This window comes from Varanus komodoensis, unplaced genomic scaffold, assembly GCF_004798865.1.
Source record: "Varanus komodoensis strain SLA01 unplaced genomic scaffold, ASM479886v1 scaffold6_4, whole genome shotgun sequence".
In the NCBI taxonomy this organism is placed as follows: Eukaryota; Metazoa; Chordata; class Lepidosauria; order Squamata; family Varanidae; genus Varanus; species Varanus komodoensis.
The window spans coordinates 10,363,622-10,385,160 of record NW_025336347.1 but is presented as its reverse complement, the minus strand read 5'-3'; the positions used below and the strand labels follow the sequence as shown (position 1 = coordinate 10,385,160).

The following is a 21,539-nucleotide window of genomic DNA, read 5'->3' as shown; positions in this document are numbered from 1 at the left end:
TTTATCTTTAAGAGAAGGTCACTCCCAATTTCGCAAGGACTTGGTTCCTAGTAGAGACATGAGGAAATGGTGACCTCCAGATGACGTTGGACTGCTTTCTTCATTCACTCACCAGTGGCTATGCTTGCCTGAGCTGATGAGAGATTCGCTTCACAACATCTGGAGGCCATATGCTTCCCTCTCCTTCCCTGCTAGGTATGTTTAAGGTTGCCACATTCAGATCTCCTCCTCCTCCTACTACTATTCTATATTGTCCAATAACTGAAGTCTCTGGTCAGTTTACAACAGCTTATGAAATGCAACAAAAAACAAATATGAAACACCATTTCTATTTATTCAAATGTTCGCTGTGTCCAATGTCTTGCTGGCTTTTTAAAGCTGCTTGACCAGCAGAGCTGGGGCAATTGGATGAGAAGGCAAATCTAGCCAACCTTTGTGTGAAGCCCAGTCCCCGCAAAAGAGTGAGCAATGCAGTAAGGCAACTCTTCTGAGCAAGGTTCTCCGTAAGGGCTGCCCAGGCAGCGGTTGCGGCTCTTGTGAGCAGAGATTGCCTCGTTTATTTGCAAGGAGCAGATCAGCCCACAGAAATGCACATACTCCTTCTAAATCTGACGGAATGGGGGAATATGAGCACATGAGAACTCCCTGCACAGGGTGGGACACCAAATCAGAGCCACCTACCCTAGTACATGCCTATACAAAGCAGTGTCCTCTTCTGTGGTCTGATAAAGGCCAGAAACCATTTTACAAGAAACAATCCTCACTGTATAACTCCAAAGAAAGAACTAAGAATCAGTCAAAGAATGCAGGATTTTGTTTCTGTTCCACAAGTTATGTTAGTAAATGGGTGCTATTAAAAAAATAAAAAGCAACGCCTCCCAGAGATCCAATCATAGCTCTCTCATTATTTTGTCTAGTGTAGACTCGAATTAATTTACCCCATCATTGGCTAACCTGACAACAAAGATGGGCAGCTCGCATGAACTCACCTTGGTAGTTTTGACTTTGTTTCCACTGCTGCACGACCAACCTGAATAATCTGGCAGTACTTTACATTCTTCTCCTTCCAGACAAGGGTTCATATGACACCACCACTTCTGGACAACAATAGCAGCTGGAAGACAAAGGCAACATGGCTTTTCAAAGAGGAAACTGGTGCAAGTTTCAAATTATCAAATGACTCAGAGGCAAGTGAAGTCTTCCCATCCTGGTATCTTCCAGATATGTTGCCTTACTGCACTCACCAGCAAGACCATTAGCCACGTGATGCCATCATCACAAACACACGGCACCCTCAAAAGTAGCTAATGTTGCTCTTGTGCATCTTTCCAGTTGAGAATGAAACAGTGGGACCACTTTTCCTTCCTGCTTACGCTGTTCCATGCACCTCTCACACATTCTTTGCATCTGAAGCCCCGTGCCACTGCCACAAGCCAACCCAGCATCGTCATCTTCTGGACGCGACCAGCATGCAGCCATTCAGATTTGTCTGGTCTGCTAAGGACATTGCTAAGGGCAAGTAAATCCCTCAAACTACTTTCACTACGGGCCAGGCTAAACATCTTCCTGGCAGATGGTGTGCCGGGAAGTCAGCACGCAGGAATGGGGAGATGTATCCCTCCCCTCCTAATCACCACTGGAACCAGAAATAACACCCCTCCTGCGTGGCCAGGATGCTTGGGAAACAGCCCCCATTGGTGCCAATGGAGAAAAATTTTCTAAAACTCCTAGCTGTACCAGAAGGCAAGGCTATTTTGGCTGCAGTCTTGCTGTGGATGAAACAGACCAGCTTCTCCTCCATGTGCACCTTTGATCAGGAAAAGAAAAACTTGACAATAGTTCGATAGCTAAGATGGGATGCGTTTGGTGACAGCACTAGGGATAGACCATGAGGCACTTTCTGGACCCTGCTGACCAGGGGGACCAAAAATTTACAGCATTGTTATTCCAGGCATGCCTCCCATTTTCATTCCCCAGAGGTCTGCTGAAAATAAAGCCAATGGGCACCAGTGGAACTTTACACTGTTGCTCGCTCAGACTTTATTTAAAGTTTTATTTCATCTCTAAAAGCATTAAATTATCATTTAGAGCCTTCTAGACCACCACTATTACCACCACCAGATCTCACCAATGCTTATTAAGAGTTGGGGGGGGGGAAGCAAGAATAAGCAAGAATAAAAGCACCAGGGAGGAAGGGAATGAATGGGCTTCCCGTCCGTCCATCTGTCCATCCGTCCATCCTTCCGTCTTCCCTCCCTCCCTCCCTTCCACACTTTTCACACAGGTTCTCAGGCATTCAGGCACTTCACTATCTAACCTCTATAAATTTTGCAAGACAGTGGGGAAGGGGCCCAATTCATTCCCATTCTACACCTTCTCAGCATGCAAGGGGTAAGAGAAAACAGCAGGCATGGCAGTAAGAGCAGGTGAAAGGAGGGAGGGTAAGCAGAGAAAGCAGTAGGGGACATCTTTGCCCAGAGTCCCTCCGATCTGGTCTGGCAGTACTACTAGATATTGTCCCTGCTTCATGAACCCCACACAAAGCCCTTCCGTTCCTCTGCCTTAGAAATCCTGCCCCTTGAGATCTGAGGCAGAGGTCCTGCTCTGGGGGCCCTCCTTGAAGGAGATTAGGAGGGTGACGAACCAGGGCAAGGTCTCCTTTGCAGTGGCAGAGAACCGTGGAGCCTGCTCCCCAGATCATCTGCTCCCCGGACTATGGAAACTGCTCCCCAGAGAGGTTCACCTGGCGCCGACTTTATACTCTTTTCAGCATCAGGCAAAACCCTTTTTATTTTCCCATTATTTAAATGTTTAATTGTTCTTAACTGGGGTTTTAGTATTTAATTGTCAGATGCCATGCTGCTTGTTTTATTCTACTCATTTTTTATAAGTCATCCCAAGACTCTAGTAGTGGACAGGTCAGAAAAGCTTTCAATAATAAATAAGCAAGTGAATGAATAATGTTCAGGATCACCAAGATGCTCCAAACACCATCTCATTCCCAGTGCCCGTTTACTGTTTAATTTGCATAATGAGAAAACTATACAAGTCAACTGAAGAGGAGATATGCACAAATCTCTCCCAGTTTGTCCAAATTTCTTCCATACGCTGAAGTGGTGCTGACACAGTCAACCCTGAACTTTGTGCAAATTAGGAGATTTGCCAGTTCATGGGTATTTCCATGGGACATCTGGTTATGCTGGAGCTTCAGGTGGGAGATACCAACATCTTTTGTGAACAAAATTGACATGCTCATGCATCCCTCCCTCTTGTGCTGAAGGAAGAGGGAATGAATCTGCTCCAGCATGGGTCCTCAAACTACAGCCCATGGGCCGGATCCGGCCCACCATGCCCATTTATCCGGCCCGCCTCAGAGGTTTTGGACTCCCTGCGCCCGCCGCCGCCACCCACCTCGCCACACAAGATGGTTTTGGACTTGCTGGGAGATCTCCAAGCAAGCCGCCGCCGCGCATGCCCGCCGCCGCCACGAGCGCACCTGCCACCACCTCACCAGCCCGTGCCCCCGGGCACCCCCGCCTCACTGGCCCACTCCCATCTCCGCCGCCTTTCAACTGGCCTCCGGTTGAGAAAGTCTGAGGACCCCTGTGCTACAGTGTGCTGTGCCCTGATTTTTATCTAGACAGCTGTGTTTGGCTATCCAGATGAAGCGCCACGGAGGATGAGCGAAGGAGGCTGCAACACCAGCAGAATCTGGGGCAGGGCAGGGGCATGGCCCTCGGTGTCCCTGCTCTGAGACCACAGCGTCCTGTGAGCTGGGACTCCAATTAATCTGATTGGCCCCACCAAAAACATCAGGAGGCCACTGAGATGCCTTCTTATAACTCTGTTTAAGCAAAGCAAGGTGTTTGTGCATTGATGCTGCAATCCTGAACAGTATTGAGGTGCTTAACTGTGTTTAATGTGCATTTAGGCAGAAATATGTCTCCTTGTGTTCAATGGCAGCCTAAATTCCTTTGGCTTCAATAAGCTTTAAGCAGCTTCTGTATGAGATTGCAAGCAAGGCAGTTGCCTGTAATCAGTTATCTCTTTCACTTCTTCATTACTATTTTTCATACTGTATTTTTTCCTTGGGGGAAAATCTATAAAGTGTATTTATTTATACAACCCTTATTTAATTTGATTCAGTGGATGCAATTCATCAATTCCTAAAAAATTACGAGAGAAGATATTGGTTCACAATCTAAACTGAATTAGAAGTTGAAATATGGAAACAAATGTTAATTTTGTTGTCTAACATTCTTGTACTATGAACACATTATTTGAAGCTTCACTGCTGATTACAATTCTTTGCTCTACAGCAGTATACAAAATCACAGTTCTTACATGTAAAGGACAAACCAGTAAGTCATTAATTTACAGAAATTTTTTTTTCTCTTTGTCCCAAACCCTAAATTAGGTTAACTAACAGCAGGATGACAATGGTAAATTTGGTAGCTTGGATGTTGATTCAATTATTTCATTTCCGTTATGCATTTTCTATGTAGGTAACAGCTAGAGATATCTTTGGGTAAAAGTCTATCATTACTGCAGGTAATTTCATTACCAGAGGTTTCATTTAATAAAATATGCAAATACTAAAGGAGGTTTTTTTTTTAAAAGCCTATCCTAGAGTTTTCAATAAATACTTATTCTGGTTTGACTAGTTCATGACTAACTAGTTTGATTTTAAAAGAGTGTGTGTGTTCATGATACTTATATTGTGATCATTTCCCTCAAAACTGCTTATTAATTCAATTGTAGTTAACCATAAGTCTTGTAAAATACCAGTAAAAAGGTTAAACATGGGATAGGATGTGAGAAAGTCATTATGGGAATCCTCTATGGGCTTGTCCTCCTTTTTTTCCTTTCCCATCAAAAGGGCCTAGGATGCCTCTGCTATAGCTAACTGCACTGAGAGAGTAGAAAGGCCATGCTTTGACCCACAATCCTTTGCAAAGAATTTTCGGAGGCATATTCTGGTCAGTCCAAATCTAGCCTAAGATCTTTTTGCTGTCAGCAGAAAAGGACAAGTTGGTGTACACACCCCTTCCTGCCTCACACACAGTCTCTGCGCACATTCCATGCATAGAATCTGACTGGATGCGCAGCTGAATTGCATTCAACAACCTATGTAGGAACGTAAGCAAAGCCGTGCTGGATCAGCCCAAAGGTCCATCCAGTCCAGCACTCCGTACACAGGGTGGCAAACCAGCTGCCCGCAGGATCCCTCAAGCAGGATGAGTGCAAGAGCCCCGCCTGCCCAGCTCCTCAGCAACTGGTGTGTGCAGGCAGGCCGCCTCTGCTGAAGGAGGGAGCACAGAGCCAGCAAGGCTAGTAGCCACTGAGGGCCACCGATTCAACAGCAACGATGGGACATCCTCCACTGCACCTGCGGGCAGCAGGTTAGATTAGAGGATGCAGAAGGAGAGCCAGTGTGGTGTAGTGGTTAAGAGCATGGGACTTTGACTCAGACGACCTGGGTTCGAGTCCCCGCTCGGCCATGGAGCCAACTGGGTGACTTTGGGCCAGTCACAGGCTCTCAGCCCAACCTACCTCACAGGGTTGTTGTTGTGGGGATAAGATGGAGGAGGAGTTGTAAGCTGCCTTGAGTCCTTTGTAGGAAAAAGGCAGGATATAGATTGAAAAATAAAATAAAATAAATAAATTTAAAGGACTCGTGGGAAATGGTGGGAGGCTGCTGCCACCTGGCACCTGCAGCTTGAGGTAACCATTCTACTCTACCTAATAAGAGGCTGTCAGTTTGGCTGGGTAGCTGGCCAAAACAGAACGAATACAAGGAACTTAGGGGGTGCACATTTTCCCCCACTCTGTTATTTAAGCCCTGATAAAAAGCTGAAGTGGTAGATGGGTATGAGACAAGGAAAGAGCCTGTCAGGCCATTAACTGGTAGACCAACAAGGTTGTAGTTTTACAACTCTAAAAGCAAGGGAGAAGATGCTCTTGCCAACCAGACAAGCCTCCCAAAGGGTGTTATGTGGTACTTAGAAAAACAAGCAAAGAAATGGACCAGGTTCAGCAAAGCCCTAACATTAATTCTAGGTCCTGATTTAAACAGCCCTCAGTAAATAGATCATCTCCAATTCATGCATGAGGATCAGCTAAGTTATCTAGGAGAAAGAACATGGGGCAGTTTCAGTGGAACAATGTACAGCTTCTGAATCGGTTGCTGAGAAATTGGATGAGTGCCAGGTCACTCAAGCATCCTCCTTTGCAGAGGACAACCTCAGATATCCAGTTCAAGTGAACGGAGGGCTCAAAGATTACTATACTATACTATCATGGCATTTATATCCCACTTTTTTTTTCTTCTGTGAGGAAACCAAGGCAGCTTTCATAGCTCCATTTGATCCTGTTCCAAAGTCAGCCAACAAACTTCACAACTGGGTGGGGACTAGAAGTTGATCTTCCAGTCCCCCACTGCAACACTCCAACTTCCTTGTTATCTCCTACTTGGATAACAAGGGGATCTCCCTGCCTATTCCTAAGCGCTTTGTAGCTTCCAGAACAAGGGCTGGGTCTCACAGAGGGACCCAAACACTCTGCAGGCCAGAGGAGGAAATTCCACGAGGCCTATGGGCCAGGGGTTCCCTACCTCCGCTCTGCCTGGAAGAAGACAAGGAGTGCTGTGCTTACAAAAGCTTTGCATTCCAACAAGAAACATCAGCCCACTTCACAAGAGAAAAGCAAGCAGACCCTCCATTACGCCTTCTCTTGTGGGTTATCTTGTTGCTTTCATGGAGACTGCAAACCCTGATTCTTCTAACAGCAGGTTTGATGGTCCTGCAATCCCAGGGTAAGTAAACAACCAACTGCTTAAATTTGGTTTGTGTGTGTTTTCTTTCACAGCTACAAAGAAACTATGGAGTAACATCTTGTTGAGAGAATCCTGGTGGGATGTAGAATTACTTTTCTCTCTAGAGCAATTCAGTGTATTCAGAGTATTTCCTAATTATGTTTTCAAAGGCACTGACATATCAGAAGATTGCTTTAGTTTTGGTAGCAGACTTCAGCAGGAAGATAAAGATTTATTACAAAATTGGGATTAAATCCTCTGGGATTATTGGGTTACCTAGATACAAAGTAACAGCAAAATTCTTGCTAAAACACCATAGGATACCCTCCAAGTTCCTACGGTGTGCAAATTCCTTGGCTTGAGCCACATTTTACTCAGAGCCACCCTTTACAATAGCGGTAGGCAATTTGGTGCATTCCAGATGTTTTAGGTTCCAACTCCTATCAGCCCCAGCAAACACTGGCAGGGATCATGGCAGCTGTATTCTAAACATCTGAAGGGTGTCAGGCTGCCTACAGCTGTTTTATGCACTGGGAAAGGCAAAGTGATGCATTACCTTCTTGGAAGTGAAAATCTCTTCATCATTTTAAATGCAAGTGTTTACCGCTTGTCAAAAAAGGCACACAAGGTTGACCTTTATGATACACAAAGGCATACGTCTCTGTTGGAGTTCCAAAGACCAGTGCAAGGCGGTACAACACTATTGCCTCTTCGTTTCCTTTCTGTTCCATTTTTTATTCTCCTTTTCATTTGCTCTGCCGCTCTGAGAGCTCAGCAAGGTGATATGTCTGAGGAAAGCATGAGCCAGAAAGCATGACATACAGAGCCCCTAGGAAACAAAAAGGAGAGGTCTGTCTGTAGGGATCTTTGCCTGCAGCTTTAAGAGCACTGAAACAGCGACACAGTGGTGTCTCCTGCCTAGGGGGGATACATAAAGAACAAAGGTATTATCAGAAAGGGGGCACAGATGTGCGTAAGGTCACATATGCCAATGTGTATGGCGTAGCCACAAATGTAGAAACAATGACTGTTATTTAAATTGAAATATGAGACTTCTCACCATAGAATGGAAGGCTGGGACCAGGTGACCGCAGGTATGCCTGCCTGCTCAATCTACTGTCGACCTGCGGACCGATGGTGGGCCATTTCTATGTCCTTCCTCTCCCTCTGCAGGGTTTTTATCTTAAACTGGGTGGACTTCCAAAGAGAAGATGTTGCCCAATGAAGGACTGGCCTCCATCAAATAGCAAACCTATCCCCATATCACTTACCTTCTTTCCCACCTTGTGCAGCAGAAGGGGACAACCTGTGGCCCTCCCATGGTTGGATTACAGGTCCCATCACCCCTGACCACTGGCCAGGCTGGCTGAGGCTGATGGGAGTTCACCAACATCTGGAGGCTGACAGGGTCTCCACCACTATAGGTTCTAGTTTATTTTGACTGCACAGAAGTGGAGGAGACTGGCAGGTGAATGAACCCAAGCTTGTATAAGGCATCAGTGCCAGCATATACTTACAAGGGATGAGGAAACCTCCCATGAGCAGATCAGCAGGGCCTGCCAGCTGTTTCAATCCCCCCCTGCCCATTTTCATCTGCTTCCTTCCTCTTCTTTTCCTTGCCATCCTTTTCTTTTAATGAGCTGCGCTTACTTCTATCACTATCTGCGTTTGTGCTGAATGGCACTGAGAAAGTGCAAAATGCTGCATCAACATTAATTAAGCCTTGCAACAGGATGACTATTATTAAACCCATTTCACAAATGAGATAGTTTTAAAGTGAACACTCAGTTTAAAAGGCTGGAGTTCTTTTACTTATGGCATTTCAAGGCTTTTGGGAAGATGGGTTTCAAATTTTAATTACTGTTTGTGTTTGTTCCTGCTGACTGCTATTAGCTCCCAGCAATCTATTTGGCCATAGTTTCTTACCCCACTAGAATGAAAACATTCCAAAACTCTTTACTGCAAAACAAACTTTAGGTTACATTGTGCTGATCAAATCTACTATTTTCCTGAAAGGCTACAAACTGGATTTTCAATCCATGAGAATCCTAATACAACTAATTATCTAATAATCATTCTCCTGGAACAACTGAGCTAGTTTATCATGTTCTCCTTTGGGCGTGGGTTAGTTGTTGTATTTAAAAAAAAATTTTTTTTAGCGGGTATTTTGCTTTCTATAAGGTTATGATGCACAGACAGACAAGCAGAGGTAGCTTTCAATATCCACACTAGGCCAGAAAATCAACACCCTCACTATCAACATCATGAAGAACTGGACTGCTCCCATTTTTGCAGTTCGACAAGTATAAGGAAACAATCCTACCTGCTCCTGATGGAAATACAGCTGCTCAGCAGCCATCAGGTACAGTATATGCATGTGTTCTGCTTGTGTTTCAAAGACTTCTGAGGAGACTCTCTGCCCGGTTTTATGAATGAAGTACAAATGATGCATTTTCACAGCTGACACTGCCACTGAATACGAAAAGGACCTCTTCCGATCACTGCATGGACTGAAAGGCCCAGTCTAGTGCAACATTTCATCAGTCCAGACAAGAAGGAGGCGCCATTAGTGGGTGGTTTGTGTTCCCCAATGAGCCATGTTCAACCTGCTCTGGAGGAGGTTACACTCTACCTAAAGGACTAGGCTCACAGTATGGAGAATGCTCTTGGATCCAGCATGGTCACAGGTTAATGACTCAGTGGCACAGAGCACCTTCTATCTCCTTGGGATAACCTATCAGCTACATCCTTATGTGGATAGAAATAGTCCGGTTACAGTTATCCATGCTCTGATGATCTCTTCTCTGGACTGCTGCAATGCATTGTTTGTGGGGTGCCCTTGAAAACCATCTGGAAGCTTCAGTCGGTCCAAATGGGGGCGGTAAGACTGCTCATGGGAAATAGCTAGTATGATCATATAATGTCTGGGCTCGATCTCAATTGCTGGAATATTGAAAAAGCCAAATGGCTTGGGGCCAGGTTACCTGGAAGATCATATCCTGTCACACACATCTGCACAGACCCTAAGATCAACCTCAGCAGCCTTTTTGTGGGATCCCCTGCCAAAGGAAGAAACCACCCAATGTTTTTATTTAAAAAATCCCTAGGCTACTATGAATAAAGCAGGAGCGAGCAAGCAACTGGCTGATGCTGCTCAATAGTTGCCACTGAGGCTAAAAGAGTTAGAGATGTCCCACCTCTGGGATGCTAAGCATTCCATATTAACCAAGAATTGTAGGTTGCTGGAGAGAGAAAATCTGGAATTGGAAACAGCCCCCTCCCCAGCCTTTTTAAAACCTTGGGTTCTTGTGAATGAAGCAAGAACAAGTGAGCATGCTGGTTTCTGTCACCCCATCGTTTCCACCGCAGGAGAAGTCAAGCGACTCCGTCCCTGGGTTGTAATGTATGCTGTGTGAACTGGGAATTCTGGGTTGCTGGGGGGCAGGGAAAGAACATGGTTCTGCAGTGTGAAGTGGATCATCCCTTAATCCAATACACCCATGACGACTTTCCAGAGGACTGCATAAAAATTGCCTATAGTTCTACAATTAACACCTTTTCCATCTTGAAAGGTCTTACTGTTCCTGCTTCCTTTGAATGTACTCCTGACCACTGACTCATACAGATGCTTATTTAGATATATGTATGGTCTGCTTATATTTATTTATATATATATATATATATATATATATATATATATATATATATATATATAAATAAATGGAAGTGTTAATCCATCTTTTTCCTTCTTTTTCTTGTCTAATGAAGAGCCAGGCAAATGATTATTTGATGGATTATATGTTTTTTCTACACCTCCTTTTATCTCCTTTGTGGTTGCCTTTTCCCTTTTTTGTTTTTTTACATGTTACTATTATATTTGCTTAAAAAAATCCATTTCATCTTTAATGCATTTTTACAACGACTTGAATAAATTTAGTACCGTGGATAACAGTTCACTTTGCCACAGACATTTGTGTCATTTTGTTGCTGTTTTTAAATCTTGCTATGTATGTACAAAATAGGTTTGCATTACGCAGTCCAAAACAGGGGCTGGAATAAGCTCTTTGAAAAGGAAATGAATAATGAAACTCTTTCATGATACTGAAAATAATTAGTTACACAAGTGGGGCCAAGAGGAGACAAGCTTAATTAAAAACCTCCTTCAGGCATCTGCAGCATGGAAGCCTCCACAGGGTTGGGTAAATCACAAAAATTAAAAATTTGCAAATTGTAAGTGGACATGCATGGGTTTTTGCCCTACAGTACCTGAATAAATTACCTCAGTGCTTACAGTACAAACAAAGCACACTAAGCTATCACACCAAAGGGGAAAATGCAGGGGTGCCTCCTTTTGTCTCTGTAATTTTGCACTGCATTCCTGCATCTAGAAAAGAAACAGAGACACTGAACTGGTTCAGAGAGGATTTGTTTGGACAGATGAATGCAATGTCCACTCCAGGACTGCAGATAGAATATGGTCACAAAAACACAGAGCATCACCTATGCTAGCCTAGTGTGCATTTCAGTAAATAACTTGAATTTATTGTTTATCATAAAGGTTTTATGGTTGCAGGGAGCACAGTATAAAATTTACAGACATTGCCTGGGATTCAGCAGAATAAAAACAGTCAATGTATAGTGAGTAATTAAATCTGAGTTCCATGCACAGATAATGTGATATGAAAAATTTAAACACCCAGGCAAATCTAATCACTAAATAAAAGAAGAGGCAGCATGGCATTGGGAATATGTAAATAATTGAAAGAAGCACTCTAATATCGGGATAGGCTTTGTCCCACCCCATTTGTGGATTGCATACGGGGGCTGTCTGGAGACGGAAGACCTGTGCCGGCCTTCTCCAGCTCTCCCCAGTGACCATGTTGGCTAGGATGGCTGGGAGCGGACATTCGCCATGCCTGGGAAGCACCAGGCTGGGGAAGGCTGGCTTAGACTGCCCAGCTAGTGCTACTGCGGCTTGGATACGGTCAGCCCAGGAAGCACAGTGATGCATCTCCTGTGGAAAACTTTGATACAACACAGCAGCGGGCGAGGAAGCAGTTGCAGGGTCTCTGTCTGCATCCACCCCTGGCAGCAAACAAGCCGTGCTGTGTCGAGCCTCATCAGCCAGACCTGAGCAAGCCTGTGGCACTAACTGAACCGAGGCCGATGCTGAGGACACCCATCCAGAGATCCCTGGAGTTGCTCCTCTCCTCTCTGAGGGAGGGGCCACATTGACAGCATCGTGCCTGAGGGGTCTCCGACTCCTGGAGCCAGCACTGGAAGACACAGTTCATACTGCATAACACGGCCTTCTCCAACCCAGTGCTCCTCTGCCAGTTTTTTTGCTCTAAGTTCCCAGAATCCCTGATCAGTGTCCATGGCAGCTAGAGATGATGGGAACTGAAGTTCAAAACATCTGCCGTCCTTTTCTGCAAAAGCACCCACTTGTGGAACACACTTCTGATTTTGATCCACCAGGTGTCTTCTCTTCTCTTATTCAGATGCCAATTAAAAACATTTCTTTTTCAGGGAGTGAGCAGACTGTTTCTGGAATGGTTTATTATACTGGTTTTTATTGCTGCTATCACCATGTTAGCATTTTAGCCACCAATTCTATTTAAATGATAGTTTTAATTTGATTGTTCAAATAGTTTCTTTACATGTATATTGATGTTATTGATTTTATTGTACTATTTTGTTTTATTTGTTGTTGTGTGTAATGTAAGCTGCCCAGAGAATCTCACATACAAGTATACAACATACAAGTGAAATAAATAAATAAATCTAGAAGGTACCGGACTGGGGAAGGCTGCCATTTGAGTACCAACACGTTAGGAGAGAAACAAGTGTGTCTCTATGGCTCGGAACCTGTCCAGCTGGTTGGTTAAAAAATCTCCCATTTCACGTGACAATGACTTCCTTTTAGATCTCCCTCTAAAACCCCTTGTAGAGGTGATCCACTCCTGACCCTCTCCTTCCTTTGTAACTAGATTCACCTCGTGCAACGGCCAAAGGAGGAGGTTGGAAAATAAGATGGAAAACAAAAGGGCACGCCCCAAACACGGTAAGGAGCTATTACCAAAGATCAAGACAAAGAGCTCTACCAGAGAAGGGGTAGAGCATCCCTTCTCCTCCGAGAGCCACTGTGTGAGCAGCAGGGCAGCACACACATCAACTGGAGCTGAACTTCCACCTCTCTGCACCACCCCCTTAGCGTCTGCTGCTGTCCCACCCTTTCCCTTTGCACCTCAGATGGGTCTGCACTGCCCTTGGTGCACCGCTACCTCACTCGTTTCTCCTGGGCTCCATCTCTCAGAGTCACCCGTCGCTCAATCCCCCCCGTGGCCCTGTGCAAGGCACTTCTGCATTCCGCTGGGACCGGCTGCAGGCTGCCCTGTATTCCTTTCCACCGTTCATCCACAGTCCTGCTTGGCATAGAAAGTAGATGCAGCTCAGACGGGGGTGTCTGTGGTGCTTCGACAGCAAGGGTGGGGCATCTGGATCTTTCAAGAGGCTTTGCTTCAGATTTCCCTCTAAAACCTCTTGCAGTGCATTTTTTATTATTATTATTATTATTATTATTATTATTATTATTATTAGAACATTTCTATGCCGCCCTTGCCGAAGCCTCGGGGTGGCTTACAAACACAATAAAATACAATAAAATACAAAAATAACAATATAAAGTTAAAATTAACAATATAAAATAAATAAAAATATAAAAACGTCTCCTGGCCCTCTCCTAAAGTTCTGATTGGTTCACTCCATTCAGCCTTGTACCACCTATTCTCTTTCCTAGAGAACCGCCAAAAACGTGCTCCATGCTGCTGCCACGCTTGAGGGGGCCCAGAGCAAGTTTTCTTCCTTGACCACCCTGGCCCTGTTGCTGCCTAGATTCTGGGAGCTACGGCAGAGACACATCCCAAGCTTCTGGCAAGAGAAGTGAAGCCGGAGTGCTCGGCTCTACAGTCATCATTTGGACCGGCTCTGGATGTGTTTGGCGCAGCAATGGCAGCGACTTAACCTGTCAGCATTCTAGCAGGATGGGGTGCCCCACTCTGCTCTGCCCTCCTCCCCACTTCCCTCAGTTTAACAGGCACAGTGGCAAGGGATTGCCCCTTCTTTCTTTAAAACATGCATAATGAGGGGAGCTGGCCAAGCAAGTCTGCCATCTACTACCTATCTGTATTATGTCTCTGGCCTGTGCATCCAGCTAACCCCTGTAAAAAAGTCTTTTTAAAGAAGGTCAGGAGCCATCTGGCACCCCTCCATACTGTGGGGAACAGAAGGTCCACTGCAAAGTCTGCATGTCACTTTCAGATGTTGAAAAGTTTCCTCCGTTTAATAGTTAATTCAAAGATTAAAATACTCTGGGATGTTGGGAAAACCTGGTGCTCTTCATTATTCCACTTTCAAAGGTCATGGTTTTGTGTGAAAAGCAATGAAAAAAGGAGATAAGTATCTTCCATGTGGATTATCAAACATGATTTCTATGTCAATATTAATTAGCAGTAAGCTATTAAAATATTGTACTGCTTTGTTTCTATTTAAATGTAAATCTCCCCACATTTTCTGTATTAAAATTATTTTCACTGGCATTGACAGAAACATTAATTAAGACTTATAAGTGTCACTTTCTAATATAAAACTATCCATTTAAACAAGGGGAGAAACCAGTGAGTAGTTGCTGGGGGGAGTGGGAGAGTACGGGAAGGAAAAGTGAAAGATTGAGTAATTTCCTGAATCACATTTTAGCCATAAATGTGTATTTAGTTGAAGGATGGGAAAACCTTCAAATTGTCATAAAAGGGATCATGTTTACAACAACTGCAAAAATTCTAATAAAAGTTCTAATTCCTGCCTAGGGCAAGCACTACTATGATGATTACGAAGTCACAGCCAGGTTTTGTATATTCTCTAGTGTCTGCCTGCCTGCCTGCCTATTTATTTTTATTTATAGTATTTATATACTGCTCCAAATTACATCTAAAGAGATTCTGGAGCAGTGAACAACACAAGATAAATGAAATAAACAATATTAACAGTTTAAAGAGATGGGGGAAAGAATACAAAAAAAGTTTGGCTCATCAGAGAAGGCTTGTTGAAATAGTACCCAAACTTTAAACCTGGCCCAGTAGTGAAGCGGCAGCCAGTGCCATTCCACCAGCAAAGGAGCTGCACGCTGAAAAGCAGCAGCTCCCAACTACACCTGAGCAGCTGCTTTCTACATGAGCTCCCACTTCAAAAAGGGTCTTAGGGGCAGCCCCCCATAGAGCACACTGCAGTAATCCAGTCTGCGGGCGACTGGGACCTGTACCACTGGGGCCAAGCTAGAGAAAGTCAGTAATAATAACAACAACAAAACCTGCTCCCCCTACCCTATCGCCTTTCTGTCTTCCGCAGATAACATCTTCTTTATTCCGCAGGTTTTGCCAGTGTTTAAAATGTATTTCTTGGTTTTAAAATCGGTTTATTTTTAGAAACTTTGTACACTGCTTTTAGAATGACTGAAACGCAAGAGGCATTTCAAATAAACATGACATGACCCTTGGATCACTGCTGGGGTAGATTTTGGGCCACTCCATCTCTCAGGGCCCTATTTCCCCATCCAACACATGTCACACACACACATCACTAAAGCATAATTTAGTGCTATAGGAACAAGTCTCGGAGGAGTACTACTGCCCCTCCTCTGGACTGGGACCTGGGAGAGCCATTACTAGTCTCCACTCAGCCCTGAAGCTCACCAGGTGACTTTCAGCCAGCCACTCACTCTCAGACTTACCTTCCTCACAAGGTTCCTGTGAGGATCAAATGGAGAAGAGGCCAAAGACCATGCAAGCCGCCTTGCACTCCTTGAAGGAGGAAAAGCGTCAAAAGTGCAAGTGCAATCATAAATTGATAACATAAAGAAATGTAGAACTACAGGAATTTTTTTGGCATAGACTCAGAATGGACTGATACATAAATTAAGGAGATTAATTGCTCCACGATTTAGGCACACACTCGTTATCATTAACAAAGAGAAATGTGTCCAAAATTAACAAGGGGGAGGATTAGCCTTTTTTCAGAAAACAGGCATTTGCACCATCAAGGAGACAAGGAGATTTCCTTAATTATTAAGCCAGCGTGACAAATGCTGCTGGAGCGGCTTACCTTCGACGCAGGAGGGCTGCGCCCTCGTTGTGCCAGCAACCTGCCCCGGGAGGCAAGAGCACTTGACCGTTTGCGACCGCTCTTCGATCCGGTTCTTGTTGCAACACCGGTGCACAGCAACCACTTCGCACGTCCCTTGCTTCACTTGGTGGTGGCCTAGGAAAGATGGCATTATTTTATCAAGCGTCCGTATCTACTGATCCACGCTCCATCATGAAGATTTGAGAGCGCTGAGCTATGCACGATAAGTCAGGTAAGAGAATAAAGCATTAAGTGAAAAACAGAATCAATAATAACTGTGGCTGGCGAGTTCCAGAAGGCTTCCTGGAACAAAGATGCCGTCAGGAGGAGCTGAAAACAGTGCACTGTTGGTGGCTTCCACGGCAGTGGAGCTGCTACCTTCTGTTCGTCATCAGCTCTGGCGATGAAGGGCATGCAGGCCTCAATCTTTCCTGGAATCAGATGCACTGAACCCCTTACAGCCACAGACCAAAATCCATCTCACAGAAACTCTTGGGAATCATTTTCCAATAGTGGCTGAGGCCAAAGGCAAAAGAGATGTGGCAAAATATCAAAAACATTGGTACATTTTAGCTTCAGGCACTTACTGCTAGCAACTAAGCCTGAGGAGAAGCATGTAGAATTGGGGCGAGCCATCAACATAAGCTACATCCCTGGAACTCAAGGCCTGGCCTGAATGCACCAAAGATGTGGGGAAAATACAACATGCGAAACCAGAAGCATTTTCTGGTTAAGCCAGAAGCATTTTCTCTTGTCCTCCCTTTTTCCCTTCCAAATAACAACATTTTATATCTCATTCCTATGGAATATCTTAGTGCTAGGTATTTTTAAAAGATTATTATTCTTCTGCTTTATTAAATACAATACTTTAAATTCACTTGGAAAAGGAAAAATAAATTATCTACAAGAAAACTGTAAAGGAGAATTAAGTGTTTAAGGCTGCAATTCTATAGTCACTTTCCTATGAATAAATTGCATTGAAAACATTGAGACTTGCTTCTGGTTCTGAGATATACATGGGGTATACCGCAAAAACAGCACGTACATGAAACACATTGCTTGTATGATTCCAATGACTGATTAATGGCTGCATAAAAATGACTACAATAATTAACTAGAGAGTTTTTAAATTACAGTGTATTAATTCCATATCAATTACTGCTATACATACAAAATACAGCCAAACAATTCTTTAAAATCCATTATAGCATCTGTTGCTATCGTTCATCATACAAAGTAATAGTTTGCCAGGGAGTTCAGCCCCGTTCCACCTGCTGTGAAGAAGCTTCCCTAGAGAAAATGTGCCCTGTACCGCTGCCACACTGGAGGGGCCCCAAAGCAAGCTGGCCTCCTTGACCACCCTGGCCACTTCCTTCCTCCTGGTTTTGGAGGAAGCCTCTACCTCAATACAGCAGAGAGACATCCCAGACGTCTGTGAAGATGCAAGTGAAGCGGGAGTGCTCGCCTGATTCGGCTCTACCGAATTTAGACTGTTTAGACTAAACAGACTATTTAGACTGGCTCGGGGTGCGTTTAGGAAACTTCCACATCCGGCAGCAATACTAGTGTCTTAAACTGTGAGAATTCTAGCAGGATGGAGTGAGCTAGCTCTGCTCTGCTCAGTTCAACAGGCACAGAAGGAAAGGGATCCCCTTCCTTCCTTCCTTCCTTCCTTCCTTCCTTCCTTCCTTCCTTCCTTTAAAACATGACCACAGAAAGGAAGTTTGCCAAGGGTTCTGCCTCTTGCTACCTGTATTACGTCTCTGGGCCTGTGCACCTGGCTACTACCTGTAATGAAGTCTTTTTTAAAGAAAGTCAGATGCCACTTGCCAGCTCCACATACTGTGGGGAGCAAAAGATCCACCCCAAAGTCTGCATGTGCTCCCTATCATTTTTAGATGCACCTAAAAAAGGCATTAGTGAGAGCCAATGCTTTTTTGTCATAGAACGCACCAGAACAGAGTTCCGGCACCTTTTTTTGACAGATTTTCCAAGTTTTAAAAGTAACTTTTGAAAATTTGATGTTTAATCCACGTGGATTTGAATCGCCCTGTCGAGCATAGCAGGTCGGCGGCAAAATCATTAAAATGGTGCATGCGGCCTGCTTGTTTGTCAAGTCCGATGCATGCGTACTGGTTGTGATGGTGCTGCTCGGCTTGTGATTGGTCGTGTGGTCGCGTGCTGAGTGCTTACTGCAGGCAACGACCGTTATGTTTCATTACACAACTGACGTGTATGAGTGTGTGTACAGTGACTGACTACCTGCGAAAGGTAAATAATTTTATGAGTTCCAGCACCTTTTTTCTTACAAAAAACGCACTGGTGAATGCTAAGGACAGATCAAGTGCTCATGCAAAGCTACAGCACAGATCTTCCAGCAGTGCTATCCGTTTAGGAATGCTACCTTCTCATGAGTCATACAATGCAGATCAGATTCTGTCTGTATTTCTAACTACACACCAACCCTTGTTGATCTCCAGGGACAAAACTAGGCATTTCCCAAGACATGGCAGAGCAAGAGAATATTGATTTTGGGTGCTCTCCAGTTCTTCATGGTTTTCCAGAGAATCACGGGCTGAAAGTGATGACATCTGTATTGCAAGTCCTGCGAGAAGCAATGCTCTCCAGGAAGGTTCAGTGGCAGGCAGTTGCTTTTGCCTCCTGCCATATCCTTCCTTTTCACAAGCTCAGGGTTTTCTGGCAGGCACACACCTATGGAATGAGCAGCAACTGACTGCGAGAAAGCCTGTCCTTACAAGCAAAGCATGTGCTTTGCAGAGCTGAGAGCTGGGCTTAGAGATACTCGTGAGATTCACCCTCACGGCTTTAACCAGTCTTCACTTCTATGAAGTCATGTGCTTGAATGGAAGAGGTTAAGTGACAGGGTGAAATAAAACAGACAAAGTAAAGAAAAAGAGCATATATTAAGTCTATCATCTCCTCCTTAATTTTGTCATTTCTATCTTACAACATTCCATTCTTTTTCGCACCTTGCAGAAGATCAAATCCATGCGCCAACAGGACTACACAAAGCTGTACAGACTGGCATATTGCAAACACTTTGCATCCTGAGAATTGATTCCTCATGATTCCCCCTTCCCATCATAGGGCAGGAATCATCTCTTGAATGGTATCCAAGAAGGGAGAAATTTCTCGGGTATGATGTACTCTGCCACTCTAGCCCTGTGGAGCAAAGTCACTGAAGCTTTATCCTATGCTGAACCAGGCAACCCGAATGCGTGTGCCCAGATGTCCTTGCTCACCCTCACCACTTCAAACACCTTAGAAAACACTCCACAGAGCAGCCTCTCCTCCTTTGCATTCTGAAGACTATCTAAACGTCTCTCATTCCCAAATTGTCATCAAGTGCCTGCTCCTCTCCTGCAGGTGTGAGTGTGAGTGCGTGTGTGCGTGCATTTTGTGACCTCTTTAGACTGCAAGGTCTTCAGTGCATTGCTTAGGTCTTACCAGTGTTTGCAAAGTACTGGGTAAATTAACAGCCTGACATGATAGTTATTTCTTTGAACATGGTGTTTGGTGAGCACAAGAATGATTTGAATAAAAATAAAACTCTGCCATCAAAGCTACACAAATGTTTCTTACACAGAGGAAAAGATAAGGCAAAGGTACTTGAAATCAAATAGACACTTAACCTGGGCTACCCTACAGAAACTTAGAGAGGCCTCAGAATATTTATTATAGAATAATAAATATTGACTTAAATATACATTTTAACACTTTATGGGTAGCACATTCCTATGCCTTCCAGTCAGAATCTAGATGGGCACAGAATAGTTTGGGGTCCCAGATTCTACCTTGCATGGAAATCTGTGACTCCAAGGGTGCAAGAGTGACCTCAAAGATGGGCTCCAAGGAGCGGAGGGGGGAAGAAGCAGGTTCCAGCAGGCCAGAACCGGTCATTTAAGCATTTTGCCCGTTGGTAAAACCACCTCCATTCTGCCATGTACAGACTCCCTGGGACCCTCTCAGTTCCAAGGCTTGCCTTGGAGAATTAATTTATTGGAGAATAAATGTTCTCTAGGGATTTTATAACAACAGAATTGAAAAAAACCAGAACAGAAAAAAAAAAAGAATTAGAACGCCAATAAAATCAAAAACACAAAGTTAATAGATCTGACAACACCGCATAAGCTACAATAGCAAGTATAGCAATGAAAAAGCAGCATTGGATGTTGTTAGTCGCGAAGTCATGTCCGACCCATCGCGACCCCATGGACAACATTCCTCCAGGCCTTTCTGTCCTCCACCCCTGCCCCCTCAAAGTCCACTCAAGCTCACACCAACTGCTTCAGTGACCCCATCCAGCCACCTCATCCTCTGTCGCCCCCTTCTTCTTTTGCCATCTATTGTTCCCAGCATTAGGCTCTTCTCCAGGCAGTCCTTCCTTCCCATTAGGTGGCCAAAGTATTTGAACTTCCTCTTCAGTATCTGGCCTTCTAAAGAGCAGTCAGGGTTGATCTCCTCTAGGACTGACCAGTTTGATCACCTTGAGGTCCAGGGGACTCGCAGGAGTCTCCTCCAGCACCACAATTCAAAGGCCTCAATCTTTTGGCACTCAGCCTTCCTTATGGTCCAGCTTTCACAGCCATACACCGCAACTGGGAAAACCATAGCCTTGACTATACGCACTTTTGTTAGCAGGGTGATGTCTCTGATTTTTAGTATGCTGTCTAGATTTGCCATAGCTTTCCTCCCCAGGAGCAAGCATCTTTTAATTTCTTGGCTGCAGTCCCCGTCTGTGGTGATCTTGGAGCCCAGGAAAATAAAATCTGTCACTACCTCCATTTCTTCCCCATCTATTTGCCAGGAAGTGAGAGGACCGGATGCCATGATCTTAGTTTTCTTAATGTTGAGTTTCAAGCCAACTTTTGTGCTCTCCTCCTTCACCTGCATAAAGAGGCTCTTTAGTTCCTCTTCACTTTCTGCCATTAGAATGGAATCATGTGCATATCTGAGGTTGTTGATATTTCTCCCAGCAATCTTAATTCCAACTGGTGATTCATCTAGCCCTGCCTTTCGCATGATGTGCTCTGCATATAAGTTAAACTGGCAGGGAAACAGTATACAGCCTTGCCGAACTCCTTTCTCAATTTTGAACCAATCAGTGGTTCCGTGTCCAGTTCTCACTGTTGCTTCTTGACCCGCATATAAGATTCTCAAGAGGCAAATAAGATGGTCTGGTACTCCCATCTCTTTAAGAACTTGCCACAATTTGTTGAGATCCACACAATCAAAGGCTTTAGCATAGTCAATGAAGCAGAAGTAGATGTTTTTCTGGAACTCCATAGCTTTCTCCATGATCCACCGTATGTCGGCAATTTGATCTCTTGTTCCTCTCCCTCTTCAAAATCCTGCCTGTACTTCTGGTACTTCTCGGTCCACATACTGCTGGAGCCTAGCTTGTAGGATTTTGAGCATCACTTTGCTAGCATGTGAAATGAGTGCAATGGTGAGGTAGTTTGAACATTCTTTGGCATTGCCCTTCTTTGGGATCGGAATGTAAACTGACCTTTTCCAATCCTGTGGC

The 21,539-nt window shown here is 44.4% G+C and overlaps 1 protein-coding gene across 3 annotated transcripts in view; it reads right to left on the bottom strand.

Annotated features, from left to right (window-relative positions):
• TAFA4 (TAFA chemokine like family member 4) overlaps positions 1-21,539 on the bottom strand; it is a 128,212-nt gene that overhangs the window by 7,450 nt on the left and 99,223 nt on the right. For 2 of the 3 annotated variants that reach the window (XM_044451880.1, XM_044451879.1), the window contains 2 exons: positions 15,971-16,126; positions 800-1,114 (listed from right to left, as the gene is read on the bottom strand). In XM_044451880.1, the coding sequence (XP_044307815.1) occupies positions 930-1,114; positions 15,971-16,126 (341 nt within the window). In that variant the 3' untranslated portion in view covers positions 800-929. Of the gene's footprint in view, positions 1-799; positions 1,115-15,970; positions 16,127-21,539 lie in introns of those variants that run through there. The other variant, XM_044451881.1, reaches the window with a different exon arrangement.